The sequence below is a fragment of the Arvicanthis niloticus genome, chromosome 6 (assembly GCF_011762505.2).
Source record: "Arvicanthis niloticus isolate mArvNil1 chromosome 6, mArvNil1.pat.X, whole genome shotgun sequence".
In the NCBI taxonomy this organism is placed as follows: domain Eukaryota; kingdom Metazoa; phylum Chordata; class Mammalia; order Rodentia; family Muridae; genus Arvicanthis; species Arvicanthis niloticus.
Genome location: NC_047663.1, coordinates 70,821,310 through 70,841,129, shown reverse-complemented (window position 1 = coordinate 70,841,129; position 19,820 = coordinate 70,821,310). Strand labels below are relative to the sequence as shown.

General features: G+C 49.5%; 1 protein-coding gene across 2 annotated transcripts in view; it reads left to right on the top strand.

Annotated features, from left to right (window-relative positions):
* Positions 1-19,820, top strand: part of Tbc1d9b (TBC1 domain family member 9B) — a 39,054-nt gene that overhangs the window by 4,727 nt on the left and 14,507 nt on the right. For both annotated transcript variants that reach the window (XM_034504704.2, XM_034504705.2), the window contains exons 3-11: positions 4,633-4,751; positions 9,396-9,624; positions 10,711-10,969; positions 12,206-12,413; positions 13,884-14,075; positions 15,578-15,739; positions 16,159-16,309; positions 16,870-17,084; positions 19,571-19,688. In XM_034504704.2, coding sequence (XP_034360595.1) covers positions 4,633-4,751; positions 9,396-9,624; positions 10,711-10,969; positions 12,206-12,413; positions 13,884-14,075; positions 15,578-15,739; positions 16,159-16,309; positions 16,870-17,084; positions 19,571-19,688 — 1,653 coding nt within the window. The remainder of the gene's footprint in view (positions 1-4,632; positions 4,752-9,395; positions 9,625-10,710; positions 10,970-12,205; positions 12,414-13,883; positions 14,076-15,577; positions 15,740-16,158; positions 16,310-16,869; positions 17,085-19,570; positions 19,689-19,820) is intronic.

Here is a 19,820-nt window from a genome sequence, read left to right as displayed (position 1 = left end):
GGTCCATTCCATTTCTTGCTCAGATTCACCTGTAGCGCCCTCATTGACACGCCCAGCATTTGGATACTCTTACATACGTGGTTCATCTGCTGGCCTGGGTCCCCAGATGAGGTGGGTCAAGGCAGCTCTTGACCTTATTTTGGCTCTCTACTGGGAACAAGGTCCTTTTTAATCAATGAGGTGACATATTTTCCAATCTTTCTGTTCCGTTGATTTCACTGATGAGGATGGGCCCCGTGGAGCATGCTAGAGAGCTGCCGTCTCTCCCGGGTATAGGAAGACTGGGATGCCCCTCACAGAAAGAGGCCTCAGAGAAGCTCACTCAGAAGTGAACCTCAGTGCTGTCCATCTTGTTCAGCACAAAGCGTCATTAAATAGAAAAGCCCATGAGAGAAAGTCATATATTGATGGGTGGCTGGAACATTGAGACCTTCATCTTGCTTGTATTTGGCCTGGGATAATGGTTGAGTAGTCTCTAAGTCAGTGTTTGAGGGACCTTGTAGCATATATTAGCCATGAGTGACAGCAGTCTGCTGTAGCTGCTATGTTTAGATGAGGCGAGCCCACCTCCGCCAGAGCAGGAGGATGGCCAGTGTGTGCCGGTCAGGCTGAAGTGGCTCAGTGTCCAGGCAGCACTTCCTGAGCAGCAGCTGCTTGCCTGAACCTCCACACGGGTACTTCAGCCCTGTCTGGTTTGAAGATGAGTAAGACCATGGCCCAGAGCAATCAAGTAACCTGTCTAGCATTACACAGAGTTGCAGGCCCAGGGCACTGCTCCCGTCTTAGCAGACACCTCTCTGGTTACAAGCCAGGCTGTTAACATCCATGCAGGATCCTGGTATTTCTCCATGGCCTGAGATCAGATAACAGGTCTCTAGATTTTGTGAACCTCAGTCAGCCATGATGGTGTATGCCTATAATCTCAGGCTGAGGTATGAGGATCATGAATTTGAGGCCAGCTTGGGTGACTTAGTGTGCCTTTATGTCAAAATAAATAAACAGGAGCTAGGGTGTAGCTTGGCGGAATAGTTGTCTAGCATCACGAATCCCTGCATCCAGTCCCTAGCACCACATAATCTGGGCATGGTGGTGCATACCTATAATCCCAGCACTTGAGAGGTTCAGGAAGGAGGATCAGGAATTCTGTTATCCTTGGTCCTGTGGCAAATTCAAGGCCAGCCTGGGCAACATGAGACCTTATTTTTAAAAAGCCAGACAGTGGTAGTGACACCATTTATCCCAGCACTTGGGATGGAGAAGCAGGTGGGTCTCTGAGTTCAAGGCCAGCCTGGTCTACAGAGTTCCAGGACAGCCAAGGCTACACAGAAACCCTCAAAAAAAAAAAAAAAAAAAAAAAAACCATAAATAAATAACATCATATAAATGACTAGACGTGTAGCTATGTGGCACCGCACTTGCCTAGCATGTGTGAGACACTCACACAGCTAGGAGACTCAGCACAGAAGGCCAAAGCATGTAGCCCTTGCAGTTGGACCCCAGCTTCAGGGTGGAGGGTAGACGCTCAATGGATTAAAAGCACAGGCAGGTGGTAACCTGGAAATAGATTCTCTGCCCTAGGTGTTATATTCCACCCTCCTTGGCACCCTTAACAGTAATGACCTGTGTCTTTGTCAGAACGTAAACTTAGGGAGGTCAGTGTGCCCAGGGCCAAGTAGAGAAACCCAGCAGGACCCCAGGTCTCCTGGTTTTCAGACCCACAGAAGTTACTGGGAGGCTACAAGGATTACTTTGGGAGATAGGAGGTTCTGTGAAAGGTGTGATCCATCCCAATAGGATCTGGGAACTTTATGAGCCTTGGTCACAGGGAGGCAAGTTACTTAAAAAAAAATTTAATAGTGTGTGTGTGCGTGCGTATACGCACGCAAACATGCTGTGTACACCAGACTGGCTGTCCCAGGAGTTTTCAGGTGATTTTTCCCTCTCTGCCTCCCTTCTCTCTGAAGGAGTCCTAGGATGACAGATCCAGGGATCAAACATAGCTCTTTGTAGGGCTTCAGAGTGTCAAACTTAGGTCATCCAGCATGCTCACCCACTGAGCCATCTTCCCACCCAGCAGGTTACTTAATATGGGCCTTGAAGACTATCTTCTCTGCCTCAATGTCCTTTCTCAGGGAGCATACAGAAAAAGGCCATAGCACTAGGGATAGCCTTATGGTCGGGGACGGTGGGTGGGGGGCGGGGGTGGCAGGTGATAGCCCCAGGGTCAGGGAGGGGTGGCAGGTGGTAGCCCCAGGGTAGGGGAAAGTGTGTATGTAGGTAACAGGTGGTAGCCCCTTCAGTGGCCATGGTTTCTTGTGTCTCCCCATTACCTTTCTTCTCGCACCAGATGCCATCCCTGCCCTAGCCTTGCCTGTGCCTACCTCCCCAACAATCTGGCCTCTGACTCAGAAGCAGCTTGCCAACACCAAATGTTCTGTTGGAACGTGCCGGGTAAATCCCAGTCTCTCACCTTGGTATTCAGGATGTCCAGGACTCCTCCTTAGCTGTGTCCTGGTATTCACACAAGGAGCACACCTGCAGTGTTTGAGATATCCCACAGTCCTCTGCTGCTTTCTGTGCAGAGTGTCCCTTCTCTCTTGAGACTTACCAGATGTCAACTCCCCAGATTCCTCAGACCCACGCATCCACCTCCCACTCTCCTCCTCTCCTGGGTGTGACCAGGCTGTCCCACCAGACGGACAGGAACTCCTGAGGATGAGAGCAGACTACACCAGGCAACTGGGCTAGCATTCGCACCTTCTCACTTTCTTGCTGGGCGGCTTTGGATAACTGACTGAACTTCTCTGCCCCAGTGTTCTACTGTAAGGTATCTGAGATGTCCCAGATGGAGTGAGCTCTGGGGACAATCCTGGAAACAGGAGTGACACTCAGTAATCTAGTTAGCTACTGCATCTTTTTTATCCCCAGTACCTGACAGAGATGGTATAGTTTGTATCCTTAATATTAAAAGAGTGAAGCACGCCTTTAATCCCAGCACTTGGGAGGCAGAGGAAGGCAGATTTCTGAGTTCGAGGCCAGCCTGGTCTACAGAGTGAGTTCCAGGATAGCCAAGGCTAACAGAGAAACCCTGTCTCGAAAAACCACACACACAAAAAAAAAAAAAAAAAAAGAGTGACTTACTTTTAACTAATAGATATACACATGAACATTTATAATCAAAATACAAACAGGTGCAAAGAGACAGAATGGCAACTTTATCCATCTGTAGTTGCTGGGAATGTGTATGCAGAGAATGGCCCTGGGGGCTGGAGAGGTGGCTCAGTGGTTAGAGAACTTGCCAACTTCCAGAGGACCCAGGTTTGGTTCTCTGAACTATGGTGGCTCATAACCAGTCCCAGGAGATCTAAACCCCTCTTCTGACTCCTGAGGGCACACAGGTGGTGTGCACATACATGCAGGTAAAACATTTATAAACATAAATTTAAATATTTAAAAAATGAAATAATACTAAGAGTTGCATCATATGTCAATTTAACTTCTGAATGTGATTGTGGGTTCTTGGCCAAAACCAGAGAAAGGCAGAAAGAAATCCCTTCCTGCAAACCAGACCTCTGTGCATCAGGAGAAGGAGGCCATTAAAAAAAAAAAAAAAAAAAAAAAAAAAAAAGCATAAAGAAAAGCCAGGAAGGGGAAATGGGTGACTGAAGGGGCTTACAGGGAGACAGAGAGACTGTGTGACTCTCTGAGTTATCTAGTGCTTCAGGCTCATGTCTGTGTGGCTGTGTGGCTGTGTGGCTGTCCTCCCCCAGGCCCAGAGAGGCTCCTCCTGTGGAGTTGCTTGTCTGGTAAACTGCTTGAATAAGAAGCAAACAAACCATCCCTAGTGAAGGCAAGCCAGCACATACATGAGCAGAGCCATGGGTGGGAGGAGTGGTGAGGACCAGGAAGGGGTCAGGGTCCCCAGCACAGCTGGTACAAGAGTGTTGCCAGTTAGAGAAGGGTGTCTCCCTCAGGGCTGGAGGTGTGGCTCAGTAGTGAAGAATTTTCCCAGAACACCCTATACTCTGACCTCTGGCTCATAGGTCATAGTGTGTGGGCCTGGCTATGACACATGGTTGCTTTTCCTGCCAGGACCCATGAACTGCTCCACCCCAGCACAGCTAAGAATACAGGTTGCGCCCTCCTCCCATCCTTGTAGGCATCCATTCCGAAAGGTTTTCCAGTCTAGGGTTTTTGCTTCACCTCCCAGGGCTGCTCATATAGATCCTTGATGGAAGCAGACAGTCCCCCAGCCTGTGGGAACAGGACTCTGCTGCCTTTTCCAGGGCTTTCCACTCCACTTGCAATGCTCAGACAGAGGCTGGGGAGTGAGGGAGACCAGAAGGAGATGGTAGGTGTTTGCCTGCCCTGCAGGGAATCTGTCTGTTGACTGAACAAAGAAACTTTTTGAGTTCACCTGCTTACGGCCACGCACATTGTCTCTAGAAGAACTGGAATACAGAGCCAGAAGTTTCCCTTGGTAGGGGAGGGAGGACTCTGTTGTGATAGAAAGTTTAAGCAGGAAAGGCTCATCTGTGCCTTGGAAGGCAGTGATCACTTAGAGCACTGGGGACCAACCTCTCTGCTTTGAGTCTGAGATATCCTGATTTCATCCACCCTCACTGTAACTAGGCTCCTCCCGAAAAGAGATCACCAAACACTGGGAATGGCTGGAGAACAACTTGCTTCAGACGCTGTCCATCTTCGACAACGAGGAGGACATCACTACCTTCGTCAAGGGCAAGATACACGTAAGGCCCATGTCCCATTAACAGCCAACCCTACTCCCTTTGTGGAGTGCCAGCGGCCACACACAGCTGATGCTCTGTATCTGTGGGATACAATGAATTCCTTGGACTCAGGCAACTGTGTGTTGAAAATATTTGGGGAAAAGATTTATATCTTTACTGAACATTGTCAGTCTTTCCTGGACAACACAGCATTCCTGTTGCGATGCATGTTGTAAGATGAGCTGAAGCATGCAGGAGGGTGGGTACAGGCTACAAGCAAACTGCTTATTTTGTATAGAAGAGACTTGAACACACATAGATTCATGTATCTCTGGGGGTCCCAGAACCAGTGCCCTGCAAACTCCAAGAATTAGCTGTGTTGTCTATCCCTTCTCATCTTTAAACAACCTGGAGTAGGTTTTGTTCCCATCTCACAGGATGAAAACTGGTCTTCTCTAATTTTCTGATGGTTGAAAGGGCCACGGACATGATTGTCCATTGCTCTAGTTGGGGTCTTGAATATCCCCCAAAGGCCCATGGTTGGTTCTCAGCCTGTGTGCGGTCTTATTTGAAGATTTTGGACCCTTTAGGGGATGGGAACTCATGGAAGGCAATGAGGTGGATGGATGGAGATATGCCCTTGAATGGAGATATTGGGACCCTGGTCCCTTCTTCATTCTCATTCAGTCTCTCTCTCTCTCTCTCTCTCTCTCTCTCTCTCTCTCTCTCTCTCTCTCTCTCTCTTTGGTTTTTCAAGACAGGGTTTCTCTGTATAGCCCTGGCTGTCCTGGAACTCACTCTGTAGACCAGGCTGGCCTCGAACTCAGAAATCTGCCTGCCTCTGCCTCCCAAGTGCTGGGATTAAAGGCGTGCGCCACCACTGCCCGGCCCTTCTACATTCTTTGCATTTTGGCCACCACAAGGTGGACAGGCCTCTTCAGCCATACGGTTTCCACCGTAGTGTGCTGCGCCATCACAGGCTCAAACCACAAGATGCTGCAGCCATGAACTGAAAACTCTAGATCCATCAGCCCAAATAAAAACAAGCCCGCTTTCCTTTTACACTGATTGTCAGGCTAACAGAAAGCTCACCCACACACCTGCGGAGCCCCTGCCTTAGCTGGCCTCTGGGGTCTGAAGGTTAGCCTGGAGTATGTATTCCTTCTGAAATGCCTTATATATATATGCAGATATGTAATTGTGTTTGCCAGGGCCTTGACCAAAAGGGAAAGACATGGAATTTTTTTTTCTCAGTGTTAACTTGTTTGTTTGAAACAAGTCCTCTCTATGTAGCCCTGATTGGTGTGAAAGTCCCTATTTAGACTGTGTAGGACCAAGCTGACCTCAAACTCAGAACCCTGCCTGCCCTCTGGCCCCCTACCTCCTACCCCCTGCAAGTACTAGGATTAAAGGCATGTACCACCATACCCAACTTTCCTGGGTTTTGAGGGATACAAGCTTAGATAGTTCATGTTCACCCTGAACTTACTATGTAGTCAAGGCTAACCTTGAACTCTTGACCCAAGTGCTGGAATCAAGACATGTACACTATACCCAGACCAAATAACAAAATATCTTACAAGTTAAAAGATGCATATCTTTTTATGCTGAAACTCTTGGGGTGTGCCCTGTGGTGTATTGCTAGATGCAGAGTGACTGACACGTGTTACTACTATGCTTCTTGGAGCCTTGATTATCTCAAACACTGGAAGCAATGCCTCCCAGCCCCATAAGAGGGAAACGCTTTTCCTTCTTCTGTAGTATGAGAACAATAATCTTACTTGAGTTTTCCAGTACTTTCTGAGTCCTTATTTTGCTGTGTGTATTATCTTCAGGGGAGTAATTAAGTAATGTGTAATATACTTAGTGGAATATTTTATAGCCAACTAACGATTATGAAGCTAAGCATAATAACACACACCTGTGATCCCAAACCTCAGGAGGCGAGTAGAAGCTTGTGAGCTCCCGACCAGCCTGGGCTACATTGAGATTCCCAGGAGGACCCTTGCTGTGCAGAGTTTTACTGTGCAGTTTCTTTCAACAAGCCTTGTGAATTTACTGTATTAGAACACCATAGACCGGGCAGATTGGACTGAGTTTCTTAGCTCTTCTTTGCACACACTGGAGTTCAAGGCAGGACCTGTGTCATCTAATAGCTCCAGGGAAACAGGCAAAGCCAAGCTGCTACTCTTCTATTGGGTGGTAGTAATGAAGTATCACTGTCACATATCTCCTAAATGCTGGCCCTAACAAACACATCAGCACAACACTAACATTTAGGATGACTCAGACGTCAGGGAGGAAGGACACTAGTTCGCTTTCTGTTACTATAACAATTACCTTGGCTTTTATTTAAAACAGGATTTCACAATGTAACCCTGGCTAGCCTGGAACTCACTATATAGACCACACTAGCTTCAAACTCATAGCCATCTGCCTGCCTTGCGTCCTGAGTGCCACCATGCCCAGCTGCCCTAGTATCCTCTTAAAAGGCATGTCCCCAATGACCAGAAGACCTCCCACTTGGTCCCACCTCTTGCGGGTCCACCACCCCAACTCACAATAATGCTGTAATGAGGATGAGGTCTCTCCACCTCTGGGGATCACTAGATAGCCCATGGACATTAGGAAGCATAAAATTGACTGAGGCTGGGAGGTGGCCGAGCAGGTAAAACACTCACCTTACAAGCACAAGGACTGAAGTTCAAATCCCCAGTACCCATGTAAATGCTGAATGGCCTGTGGCAGCCTGCTTGAAATTCCAACACCGGAAGGTGGAGCAGCCTAGTGAGCCTAGCCAATCAATGGTTCTGGGCCCAAGTAACAGACCCAGTCTTAATGTATAAAGTGGAAAGCAATCAGGAAAGACACCTGGCAGCATCCTCCTGCCTCCACACACGTGCATACAAGTACATGCTCACACCTGTGAACATACAACAGAAAAACAACCTATTTGAATGATGGTTGAAATGCTGTATGTTGGAATTGTTGCAAGGCAGCAGCAGTTCACAGAAGGGATTTTTAAATGTCAGGAAAGAAGGGAGGGTGACATTAATGGGTGTCCCACTTAGTAAGTTAAAAACTCCAGAGAAGTCAGAAAATTAGACAAAGGAAGTAGAAATTCTTAGGCCAAAGCTAATTTCTTTTTTTTTTTTTTTTTTTACTTTTTTTGTTTTTTTGTTTTTTTGTTTTTTTGTTTTTTCAAGACAGGGTTTTTCTGTGTAGTCCTGGCTGTCCTGGAACTCACTCTGTAAGCCAGGCTGGCCTCAAACTCAGAAATCCTCCTGCCTCTGCCTCCCAAGTGCTGGGATTAAAAGTGTGCACCACCACTGCCCAGCCAAAGCTAATTTCTTAAAAAACAAGAGCTAGAAAGGTAGGGTGGTGGATCCAGAAACAGACAGGACCCAAGGCAAGGAGCCTCTGGTAACCCCATGGAGACGGAAGTAAAGACTGTAGAGCAAGCCCGTTGGAAAGAGGGAAGGGCAGAAGCAGCCTTGTGAGGCTCTTGGGAGGCATTATCTGGCCTACCCTCTAATGTACTTTACTTAACTTGAGAATGGGAAAGAAAGGAGGCTTAGGCCCTGTGAGAGGGAGGAGCCAGGAAAGGCACTTGCTGTGAGGTCTGCTCTGAGAACCCATGTAGGGAAGGGAAGAACCAGCTTGGGAAAGTTGCTCTCACGTGAGCATGCACACACAAATGCAAAATCCACCCTGTGATGCTGACAGGTAAGGACACTAGAAAGCTGCCAATTGGCACTGGGCTGATGAAAAACTGAGGCCATCGGGAGAAGGCAGATCTGGCTGTTGTCACCCCCCTGCTCCCTGCTTTTAGGTCTCCCTGGTTCCCCTTAACAGTCAAGGACTGACCGCTACCAGCCAAAACCTATGAAGGGTACCTGAAGGGCAGGACCACCTGTAATTCCAGCTCTAGGGAATCCACCAACCTCTTGGCCTTCGTAGGCATTGCTTTTACACATGGTTTACATTTGCACACACACAAAATACTTCTTTAACAAAAGAAAATGTCATAATGAAATCCACTCCTTGGGCTGGAGAGATGGCTCAGCAGTTAAGAGCACTGACTGTTCTTCTGGAGGTCTGAGTTCAAATCCCAGCCACCACATGGTGGCTCACAACCATCTGTATAGAGAGATCTGATGCCCTCTTATGAGGTGTCTGAAGACAGCTACAGTGTACTTACATATAATAAATAAATAAACCTTTGGGCTGGAACGAGCAGGGTCAGAGCAATTGGGCCGGGGGGTGAGAGGGAGAGGGAAGAGGAAGAACTAAAAAAAGAAGAAAAAGAAAGAGAGAAACCCACTCCTTTGTATGCTAATTTTGAAACTTAATTGAGGGCAAGGAATGTAGCTCAATTCTTAGAGCTGGTTGTGCATAAGGCTCTGGGTTTGAACCTAGTACCACATAAACCACAAATGTGGCAGCAAGTGCCTGTGATCTCAGCATTTGGGTAGTAAGACAAAAGACAAAGGTTTGGCTACATAGAGTTTGAAGTCAGTCTAGGCTCTGTGAAACTCCTAGCTCCTCCTTCATTTTTTTTTTTTTTTTAATTAAAGAAGTCCTAGATTCTGGGTTCCTGGCCTCTGCTCCTTTCTGGGACTGTTCGAGTACACTCAGTGGCCCAACCCCTGTTGTCCCCTCTAGGGCATCATCGCAGAAGAGAACAAGAACCTGCAGCCCCAGGGGGATGAGGACCCAGGGAAATTCAAGGAGGCGGAGCTAAAGATGCGGAAGCAGTTTGGCATGCCAGAGGGCGAGAAGCTGGTCAACTACTACTCCTGTAGCTTCTGGAAGGGCCGTGTGCCGCGCCAGGGCTGGCTCTACCTGACCGTCAACCACCTGTGCTTCTACTCCTTCCTGCTGGGGAAGGAAGGTGAGGTGGGGCAAAAGGCACCCCTTATGTCATGCCCAGATCCCCCATGCCCTTACCTCTGACCTCACTGCTGATCCAAAGTACCCACATTCCTATTTGGGGGAGATATTTTGTCTCCCCCCAAACCCAGATACCCCCATAACTCCCTGAGGTGGGAGCACCCAGGCAGCACCTGTACCCAGCAGCCCACTGTAGCTTTCACAGTAGCTGAAGCCTCCGGTGTTGTACACAGTGACACATCTTCCTTCAGTACTTTTAGATTTTGTAGAGCCTCGGGTACATACCACTGTCACCTACTCATGGTCCTTTCCTGTAGACTACCCTGACCTCAAGATGCAAGCCTCACTCCCAGCATAGCCAGCAGCTCCCTCTGCTGCTGTGGCTGTCACCCCAGAAGGAACTTCCTATAGCTGACCCAGTTGGCAGGTATCAACACTAGTTCCTGAGCCCACCTCCCTCCATGCCCTCCTCCTGCCCTTACTGTTTACCTGTCAAAACTGCAATGGCCAGTTACCGTCTCGGTGGAGGCTGGTATCCCATTCTGTGCCAGTCCTACCATATTGTGACTTGGTCCATACCCCAGTGAGGCTTCTTAGGGCCAGGGTAGCTAGCTCTCTGCATATCTGTTCCTTTCAGTCTTTTTTTTTTTTTTTTTTTTTAAGATTTTATTTATTTATTGTACATATATGAATACACTGTAGTTGTCTTCAGGCAAGCCAGAAGAGGGCGTCAGATCTAATTGCAGATGGTTGCGAGCCACCATGTGGTTGCTGGGAATTGAACTCAGGACCTCTAGAAGAGCAGTCAGTGCTCTTAACCACTGAGCCATCTCTCCAGCCCCCCCTTGCAGTCTTTATCCACTCACGATGGCATTCACTGAGTAAGGCTGGGCTTGGAGCAGCAGTGAACCCGATAAGCTGTCCCTCTTTGTGGATTACTTGTCCTAGTGCGACTAGGCTCAGACATGGAGGGGTAGAAGTTAAACAGTGTCCTTAGGGAGCAATCCGAGGGAGGTTCTGAGAGTGAATGGCAGTTCTCACCTTGCCCGCTTGTAATGGATGGTGTGTTTGTCCCTGTTGTTATCAGTGAGCCTGGTGGTACAGTGGGTGGACGTTACACGTTTGGAGAAGAATGCCACTTTACTCTTCCCCGAGAGCATACGTGTGGACACACGGGACCAGGAGCTGTTCTTCTCCATGTTCCTAAACATTGGTGAGACCTTCAAGCTTATGGAGCAGCTGGCCAACCTGGCCATGCGACAACTGCTGGACAGCGAGGGCTTCCTGGAGGACAAGGCCCTACCCAGGCCTATCCGGCCACATAAGAACATCTCAGCTCTGAAGCGGTACGCCACCCTCCTAAAGAGTGGGGAGACCCCACAGCAGTGGGAACGGCCCTCTGGGACCAGGTCTATAAACCCTGCCAGGTGCCCAGCACATGCCCTCCCTCAGGCCCACTACCTGGGAAGGAAGCCAACAAGTAGCAGTATTGCAGGGAGGGAGTCCTTGCTCTCATAGCAGGGTGCTGAGTGACAGAGAAGTCCCTCACTAAGAAGCAGTGGGGAGTAGAGCTAGAATATAAACCAACTTAGGCAGAATATGCTGAGATCCCAGGAGGCCACATCTACAAGACTTAGTCCTGGAGTTGCTGGCTTATTGTCATGGTTCTGAGCCCTCAGGCCCAAAGCTAGCAAAAGAGACAAGCTAAGATAAAGCTGAGGCTGTGGCCATCCTGCCCTGGTTGTGGCTGGATCATGGTGGCCAGCACAGCAGTTCACTTCGGTTTGAGCCTCAGGTTTTAGCCTTATAGGACACCCATTCATTGGAGATTGCAGATGGCTCCTGGGCTCCAGAGCCAGGGTGAACACTGTTGAACTCAACACTGATGTGTTTGGAGTCCAGTTATTTTGTAAACTGTATCCCTTCATTAGGGTGTAGGTCCACGGTGCACCTTCTTGATGTTGTTCAAGGATGTCACTCTCATGATGGGAGTTAGAGTGTGACCAGAAAGATAAGAAGCAGTGCTGGAGCTTGGCAGGCAGTGTCTAAAGCTGCACATCTGGTTACATGCTCAGTCTCTGGTTAGGGTGCCAGCAGCTCAAGGATAGGAAGCTCTGGGGAGCTAGGAAAATATGTCCCTGTGGTCATAAACCCAGAACAGGTATGATCAGGCCGCCACCCACTGCAGCAAAAGCCAGTGTACAGTTTGATTCAGCCCCTCTGCTCCCTGCTGGGGCATCTTGTCTGGGTTTCAAGGTGGGGTTAGCTCTTCCCTGTGTGGGGAAGGACCTCAGGGCCCATGTCATGCTGTCCCTAAGCCAGGCAGGACACAAACAACTCCAAGGACTGCCTGTCCTTCAGTACCAAGTGGCAGAGCCTCTAAGTGTCCTTTGAAAGCATCCAGCCTCAAGGGAACATTATGTTCTGTCCCTCCCTAATGCTTGGTATATAAAAATTGTATCTTTTCTTGAACTCGAGTTCCCAGGCATGAGTTGCTCACTGGAAGACCCCAAGGATCTGGAATCCAGTGTGGAAACTCAGAACATTCTTGCCTTCCCTGATTTTCCACTTTGTTTCCTCAGAGACCTGGATGCCCGAGCCAAGAATGAGTGCTACAGGGCCACATTCCGGCTGCCCAAAGACGAGCGGCTGGACGGCCACACTGGTTGCACCCTGTGGACGCCATTTAACAAGCTACACATTCCTGGCCAGATGTTCATCTCCAATAACTACATCTGCTTTGCCAGCAAGGAGGAAGATGTGTGCCGCCTCATCATACCCCTGAGGGAGGTGAGCATCTCTGCTCTAGGTACTCTTGGGGCAGAACTCTACAGCTACTCAGGATGGAAGCTTGCCCACCCTCCACACCACAGCCAGGTGGCTCCAGGCCTTCTTACTCAGGATAGCTCCATAATTTGTCCTTTGGGCTCTTGGGTCTCACTCCCAGACATGTCCTTCATGCCTTTCCTTTACTAAGTGACAGTCTGACATCCATTGCCCAGGTGTCTAGAGTCATGCTTGATCTTGACTGCTTCCTGGTTATTGCATCTAGCCAGAGATGTCCTGACAGGACTCCCTCCAGAGTCTGTCCCTTCCTCTCCACAGCCACCAGACAGGATACCACTGTCTCCAGGCCTCCTCAGGAAAGTCCCAACCACATCTAGCCCCTTAGAGACATATGCTTCCAGTGCAGCCAGCAGAACTGAAGGTGGCAGGTGGAGTGTGTACCTAGGATCCTCCAGCATCATCTCCCTGTGCACAGAAACCCCTGTGTCTTGAGATCTCTTGAGACCATCAGTGCACTGTCAGACCACCTGGGGCTTTCATACACCGACTGTGCACATGGCCACACATACAATCACTCACATATATGAATGCACACACGCATCACGTATACAACTCACAGACCTGTTCTTACACATACACATGTATTCACTACACATTCACATATACCCTCTACACATACCTTCACACATATAAATACCACATGTCCACATATGTCCCACAGATGTGCAAACACCTATGCATGCAGGTGTATACACCCATATGCTTATTCATCACACAAAAATGCATGCACCCCACTTAGATAAAGATACATCCTGTCCTGCTCAATCTGCTTCAGCTTCTGCAAACTCCTCCAGTTGGTCTCATGCACACCTGAGTGTTTTTTGAGCCCTCTGTGCTGTCTCTTCCCCAGCTCTTTACCTGCTAAGGCCAGGTCACAGCTCAGTCACTGCCTCCCCAGAGACACCTTCAGTAACAAATAGTAAGTGACTTCCTGGCCTTCCTTGTTGCCAGCTCTCATCCCTCATGACTAGGACTAGCCTGATGCCCATTGTTTGTCCCCTGCTGGAGCTGGGCTGCACCCACTGAAACCTGTGTCACTCACTCTTCCTACATGTCACAGTCAGAGCCAAGCTTTGGAGGAGCTGCCTGAAATGGTTCCCTGGGAACAGGAGCCTTGGGCGCCTTGCAGTTGAGGGGCAACTCACATGGTTTAGAGGACACAGCTAACGGGTCATGTTCTGAAAAGCCAGCAGGAGCAGCTGGGTTTACATTTCACATCATCTTCCCAGAGGCCACATGGGACCATTGTACTCACTCACCCCTTCATGACATGTGTAGCTGACACACAGTGACCGTGGCAGGAAATTAATCCAGCTGGGCCACTCAGTGCTTCCCTGCCTTGTGCCCATGAGAGCCCACACCCAGCTACATCTTAAGATGCACACTCCGCAAAGCATTCGTTTGTCCCCTCAGGTGACCATTGTCGAAAAAGCTGACAGCTCCAGCGTGCTGCCCAGCCCTCTGTCTATCAGCACCAAGAGTAAAATGACCTTCCTGTTTGCCAACCTAAAAGACCGTGACTTCCTGGTTCAGAGAATCTCCGACTTCCTCCAGAAAACACCGTCCAAGCCGGCGGGCAGCAGCACTGGGGGAACAGCCCCAGAGGTGAGTAGCCAAAACCAGATGAAGAGCCTCCAGATGCAGGCATCTGCTGCTGCTGAGCCTGACCCTGTGGCGCATGCTGGAGGGTGACTCATGGCACCTAGTATACAGACCAGGGTGCTACTGAGCTGAGCATCCTATAGAACACAGGACAACCCTACTACAGAGTCACTGAGCCAAGTTCAGTGACATGTCTCTGTGATCCTAACACTTGACAGTCTGAGATAGGAGGGTTACAGGTTCAAGGCCAGCTCAGAGAACTGGTAAGACCCTGTCTGGAAAACCAAGGGCTAGGGATAGAATGTGCACACAGCCCTGGCTTCCATTCCTGGCATCACTAAAAAGGATGATGGTGACACTGCCCACCTTCACCAGGCCCAGTGCCTCAATGACAGGCATAGAGTTAGCATCAAGCATCATCTGTCCTGAGCACTGGTAGTTGCTTCATCCAGCATGCTACTTTATTTCTGTTGGATACAGCTGTCTGTCCAGGGACTGAGAATAGAACAATGAGCAGGTTAGACAAAACACATGCTCTTATGATCAGTGTGGCAGGGGTTAGTGATCCCAGAACCAGGAAGGCAGATGCAAGAGGATCCCTACAGACTCAAGGCTAGCTTGAAATACATAGCAAGTTCCAGAACAGCCATGACTACATAGGGAGACCCTGTCTCAAAAAGCAGAAGCGCAGGGGGCTACAGAGATGCTCTGTAGTTAAGAGCTCTTCTGAAGACCCGAGCTTGGATCCCAGCACCCATCGGGCAGCTCGCGACCACCTGGAACTCCAGCTCCAGGCATGACACATACATCTACACATTAAATAAAAACTAAATTTAAAAGTATTTTAAAAGGCCCAAAACCAAAACACTCATATGCCTGTGGACTTTGATATATTCTAGGGTTATTAATTGAAAAAGCAAACAAACAGCCAGGCAGTGGTGGCACACTCCTTTAATCCCAGTACTCAGGAGGCAGAGGCAGGTGGATTTCTGAGTTCGAGGCCAGCCTGGTCTACAGAGTAAGTTCCAGGACAGCCAGGGCTACACAGAGAAACCCTGTCTCGGAAAAAAAAGAAAAAAGAAAAAAAGAAAAAGCAAACAAAAACAGGGTCCCTTGAAATTCTGTAAGAATCTGAGGGTATATTTCCTGTTTCTAAAAGAAACTCTCAGGGCTAGTGAGATGGCTCAGCAAGTAAAGGGCTTGCTGCTAAGCCTGGTGACCTGAGTTCAATCCTTGGAGTTCACTTGGTGGGAGGAGAAAACTGACGCCCATAGGTTGTCCTCTGACCTGCACACAAGTGCCATGGCACCTGCACACACAAAACGTGTGGACCTCACCTCCCACATGCTTACTGAAGCAGGACATGAGTTCGAGAAGATCTGGGCAACACCAGAAGGAAGAGCCGGAGAGGAAATGCAGACTGGGCCATCTGCAGCCTTGCACTTGGCCCCGCTGACCCTTGGGCAGCTCCGTTAGGCACTTTCCCCTCTTGTTCTATTTTGTAGTCTCTCCCAACTCCTCAGGAGGCATCAGAACCACCCACCAGCCCATCCTCTCCACTCAGCAGCCCTCCAAGTCTCAGTACACAGGAGATTCCTACTACTTCCCAGGGCCTGCTCAAAGTCTTCCAGAAGAACTCACCCATGGAGGACCTTGGCGCCAAAGGGGTAAGGCCTGAGTTGAGACCTCAGGAGGAAGGCCACCTCTGGACTGGGCCTTTGTGGCCAGCACCATTCCTCTCATGGCTTTGTCAGGGGGTATGTACCCTCTTGAGCTGCACTGGCCAGTGTCAGGTGGACCTGGAGCTTGGGGACAGATACTCTGCCTGGTCTGTGTTGGGGGTGCTTTTCATCAGGGACCCTGGGACTCTAATGGAGAGGGCCCTCTGCTGCTGAAGAGCTTAGGGGCCAGGATAAGTCCTCATCTCCTTTATAACCATGGCTCTGAACCCTGAGCTTACAGCCTCATTCCACAGGTAATTTGCACAGCAGGCTACTAGCCTTGCCCAGAGAGGTGGAAGGCCTGCCACCAAGGCCCCAGCACCAAGACTCTCTTCAGCTCTGCATTCCCATGTTCCCTTTCTCAGGCCAAGGAGAAGATGAAGGAGGAATCCTGGAACATCCACTTCTTTGAGTATGGACGTGGCATGTGCATGTACCGAACAGCCAAAACTCGGGAGCTGGTCCTGAAAGGCATCCCCGAGAGCCTCCGAGGGGAGCTTTGGCTCCTCTTCTCTGGTGAGTGTTGCCTCATTGCCACCAGCCTTGGATTGGCCAGTCTTAGCCCTCCCTCAAAGTTTTCTGTGTCCGATGCTCTGAGTGAGCATGTCCTGAGCTTGCATAAGGCCTTGGGTTCTATCCCTAGTACCAAAAGGAAACTTGCCTCAGGTGAGTTCCTCTGATCCCTGAGCCAGCCTCTTGAAGTCAGCCAGAGGAGGAGCTGCCAGCTCTCTCAGAGAACTGGGAATAAGGGCTACAGCTGCACAAGGGTCCAGAGCAGCAGATGCTAGCACAGGTGTCGTCTGTGGGCGGCAGCACTGTCAGAGGCAGGAAGATCCCCTTAAAGGCTGCTTTCCTTGGGACACGCTCTGACAACATTCATACCTTTGGCCACTGGAGCAGAGACAGGCCCTCTGAATTTCTCAGAGGAGTCACCAGGGAAACTTGGCCTCACACCTTGTTTGACTGCAAAGTTCTCTCTCCTCCATGGGGTATTTGTGTCCCCAGTCAGCCCTGTCACTGTTGCCCAAGTCCCAGGAGGAAAAAGAGAAAGACAGCTGCTACCTTTGTCTCCCCAGGGGCCTGGAATGAGATGGTGACCCATCCCGGCTACTATGCTGAGCTAGTAGAGAAATCCATGGGGAAGTACAGCCTGGCCACGGAGGAGATTGAGAGAGACCTCCATCGCTCCATGCCTGAGCACCCTGCTTTCCAGAATGAGCTTGGGATTGCTGCTCTCCGGCGAGTGCTGACTGCCTATGCCTTCCGAAACCCTACTATTGGCTACTGCCAGGTAATATTAGCAGGGGCCCTGAGGAAATCATCTCCTACCGTAGCCTCCCAGGGGCAGGTGCTGGCAGTCCGAGCCTGTGATAGCCTTATACATACTTGATCCTGTCCGTACCCTGGAGGAAGAACCTAACCCGCACCCCCCCCCCAAAAAAAAAAAAAAAAAAGATGTAATTTAGCCAGGCATGATGGCCTCTGCCTATAATCCTCACACTTGGGAGGCTGGGGCAAGAGGATTGCTGCAAGTTCAAGGTTTCCAAACCTTGTCTCAAAAACAAAGACTGGTACCTATAGTCTCAGTACCTGGGAAATCCAGGTAGGAGGATCAGGTCACCAAAGCTACAAAGAGTTTTGAGGCCAGCCTGAGCTACATGAAACCTTGGTTTGTGCTTGCTTGCTTGCTTGCTTGCCAGCTTGTTTTAAAAGGAGCTGTAGAGATGGCTTGAGGTTAAGAGTGTGCTGCTCTTCTAGAGGACCCGAGTTCAATTCCCAGCACCCACCTCCGACAGCCTGTAACAACAGCTCCAGGATATTTGATGTCTCTGGTCTCCGCAGGCACACCCACACATGGACACCCATACACATAATCTTTAAAAAAGAATGAGATAATGGTGACTGTTTCCCCTCAGTCCCAAGCCATTTAGTAAGTTGTCATCTGTGTGTTCCTTGTCTGACACTGGGCAGAATTTTCTTTTCCTGTATATATAGTAAAGCATATATAATATAAAATTTACCATTTCATTCGCTCTTAAGTGTGTGGCTCAGTGGCGTTAAGTACATACACACTCTTAGGCAGCCATCTCCCAGCATGAAGCCTGTACTAGCAAACAGACAGCACTCCTAGACCCCACTCTCTCACCTCTTCTGTGCCATTCTCCGTCTGTCTCTGCGTTTAATCATTCTGGTATCTCATGGAAGTGTAATCGTACTGAATGAGAATGGGGACAGAACTGTTCGTATATATGGAGGAGGATATTTACTGTGGACATGAGGGAGAGCACAGCCAGGGGCATCAGTCTGGACCAGCAGAATAAGCCTGGCCATGAGAGGAGAGAGAGCCAAGGAAGACTGAAAGAGGAAGGGGAGAGAGAGAGCAAAGAGAGGAGCTGAGGATGGAGAGATACCACGTAGCCAAATGGCTAAGGTGGGATCAGAAGCTGGGGAAGGGAAGGAAAGGAAGTGAAGCCCAGCCCCTGGCTGGAGAGGTTTAGGTATGGGTGAGGTGAGAAGTGCTGAGGAAAGCCACAGGTACTAAGTGAGACTTGTCCTGGGTTTCTTTGAGACCATTTTATCCTTTTGCATCTGACATTTCACCTACTGTCCCCAAGAGCCATCACATGGCAGCATGGATCAGAACTTTCTTCATTTTCAAGGCTGGATAATATTCTGCTGTAGCTATATATGATTTCTCTCTCTCTTCATTTCTTTTTTGTTTTGTTTTGTTTGGGGTTTTTGGGGGGGCGGGGGAGGGGTTTTTGTTGTTGTTGTTGTTATTGTTTTTCAAGACAGGGTTTCTCTGTGTAGCCCTGGCTGTCCTGGAACTCACTCTGTAGACCAGGCTGGCCTTGAACTCAGAAATCCACCTGCCTCTGCCTCCCAAGTGCTGGGATTAAAGGCGTGTGCCACCGCCGCCCGGCTTTCTCTCTCTGTTTCTTGATGGACACTTGGGCCACTTGCACCTAAGACTGCTGGGAAGTTCAGTGTATCAATGCCTGTTCAGTCTCTGCCTTCCGGCCACTAGCTGTGAACCCAGAGGTCAGATTGCTGGATAGTGATCTGTGTGCGTCTAAGGAACTTCCTCATTCCCACAGCAGCTGTGTCATCTCATCGTGCCTTGTCATCAGAAGGTCACAAGGGTCCCGTTCCTCTTTAACACTTGCTGGTTTTATACTCGTAGGTGTGGTAGACTGTCTCATTAAGATTTTGATTTACGTTTCTGGTGGCTTTTGTCTAGTGAATTGAGTGGACTTTTCCTAGCCAGGTGGAATGGTTTTCTGTTGACCTTAGCTTGTATCTGGATTTCAAGGAAACCGGCTTCCTAAAACTTAGTTGTTGTGTAAGACCAGTGTTCTGCATGATGCTACCAAACACAGAGGCCAGCAGATAGGTCTGAAATAATTTCTAAAATAACTTGCCCCCGTCTATGCTTCTTTTTGTTACCAGCTAATGTGTATATACCCTCCTCCCCCCTGCAGGGCCCTGGCTACACACCCACACACCCACTCATCAGCTTGACCCAGCTCACTAAGTGAAGTGTTGACTGATGTCCTGTCTCTGTTTTCTTAATGCCTTCTGACCCACTTTGACAAAGCTGGCCGGTTGTCTATGTCTCATTGATTTCTTGCAAATTGGCTTATTGGCAGATTTCCCAGGATTGGTCAGGGGCTGTTTCTTGTTGCTGGGTGCGGGCTCCTTTCTGAAGGGGCAGACTGTTTTGCTCTGTGGCCAGACAGCCACACTGAGAGGCGCTGTACTGTGTCTTCCTTACAGGCCATGAACATCGTGACCTCTGTGCTCCTCCTCTACGGCAGTGAGGAGGAGGCCTTCTGGCTGCTGGTGGCCCTGTGCGAGCGCATGCTGCCCGACTACTACAATACCAGGGTCGTGGGTGAGTGTCCGAGGAGCTCCACGTGGGTGTGGCTGATCTTCCCCTGGCCGCTCCACCCCAAGCAGTTCCCAATGAGACATCCTGCACCTCACAGCCCTCATGCAGGCTCCCACCTTACAGACTAGAAGCTGA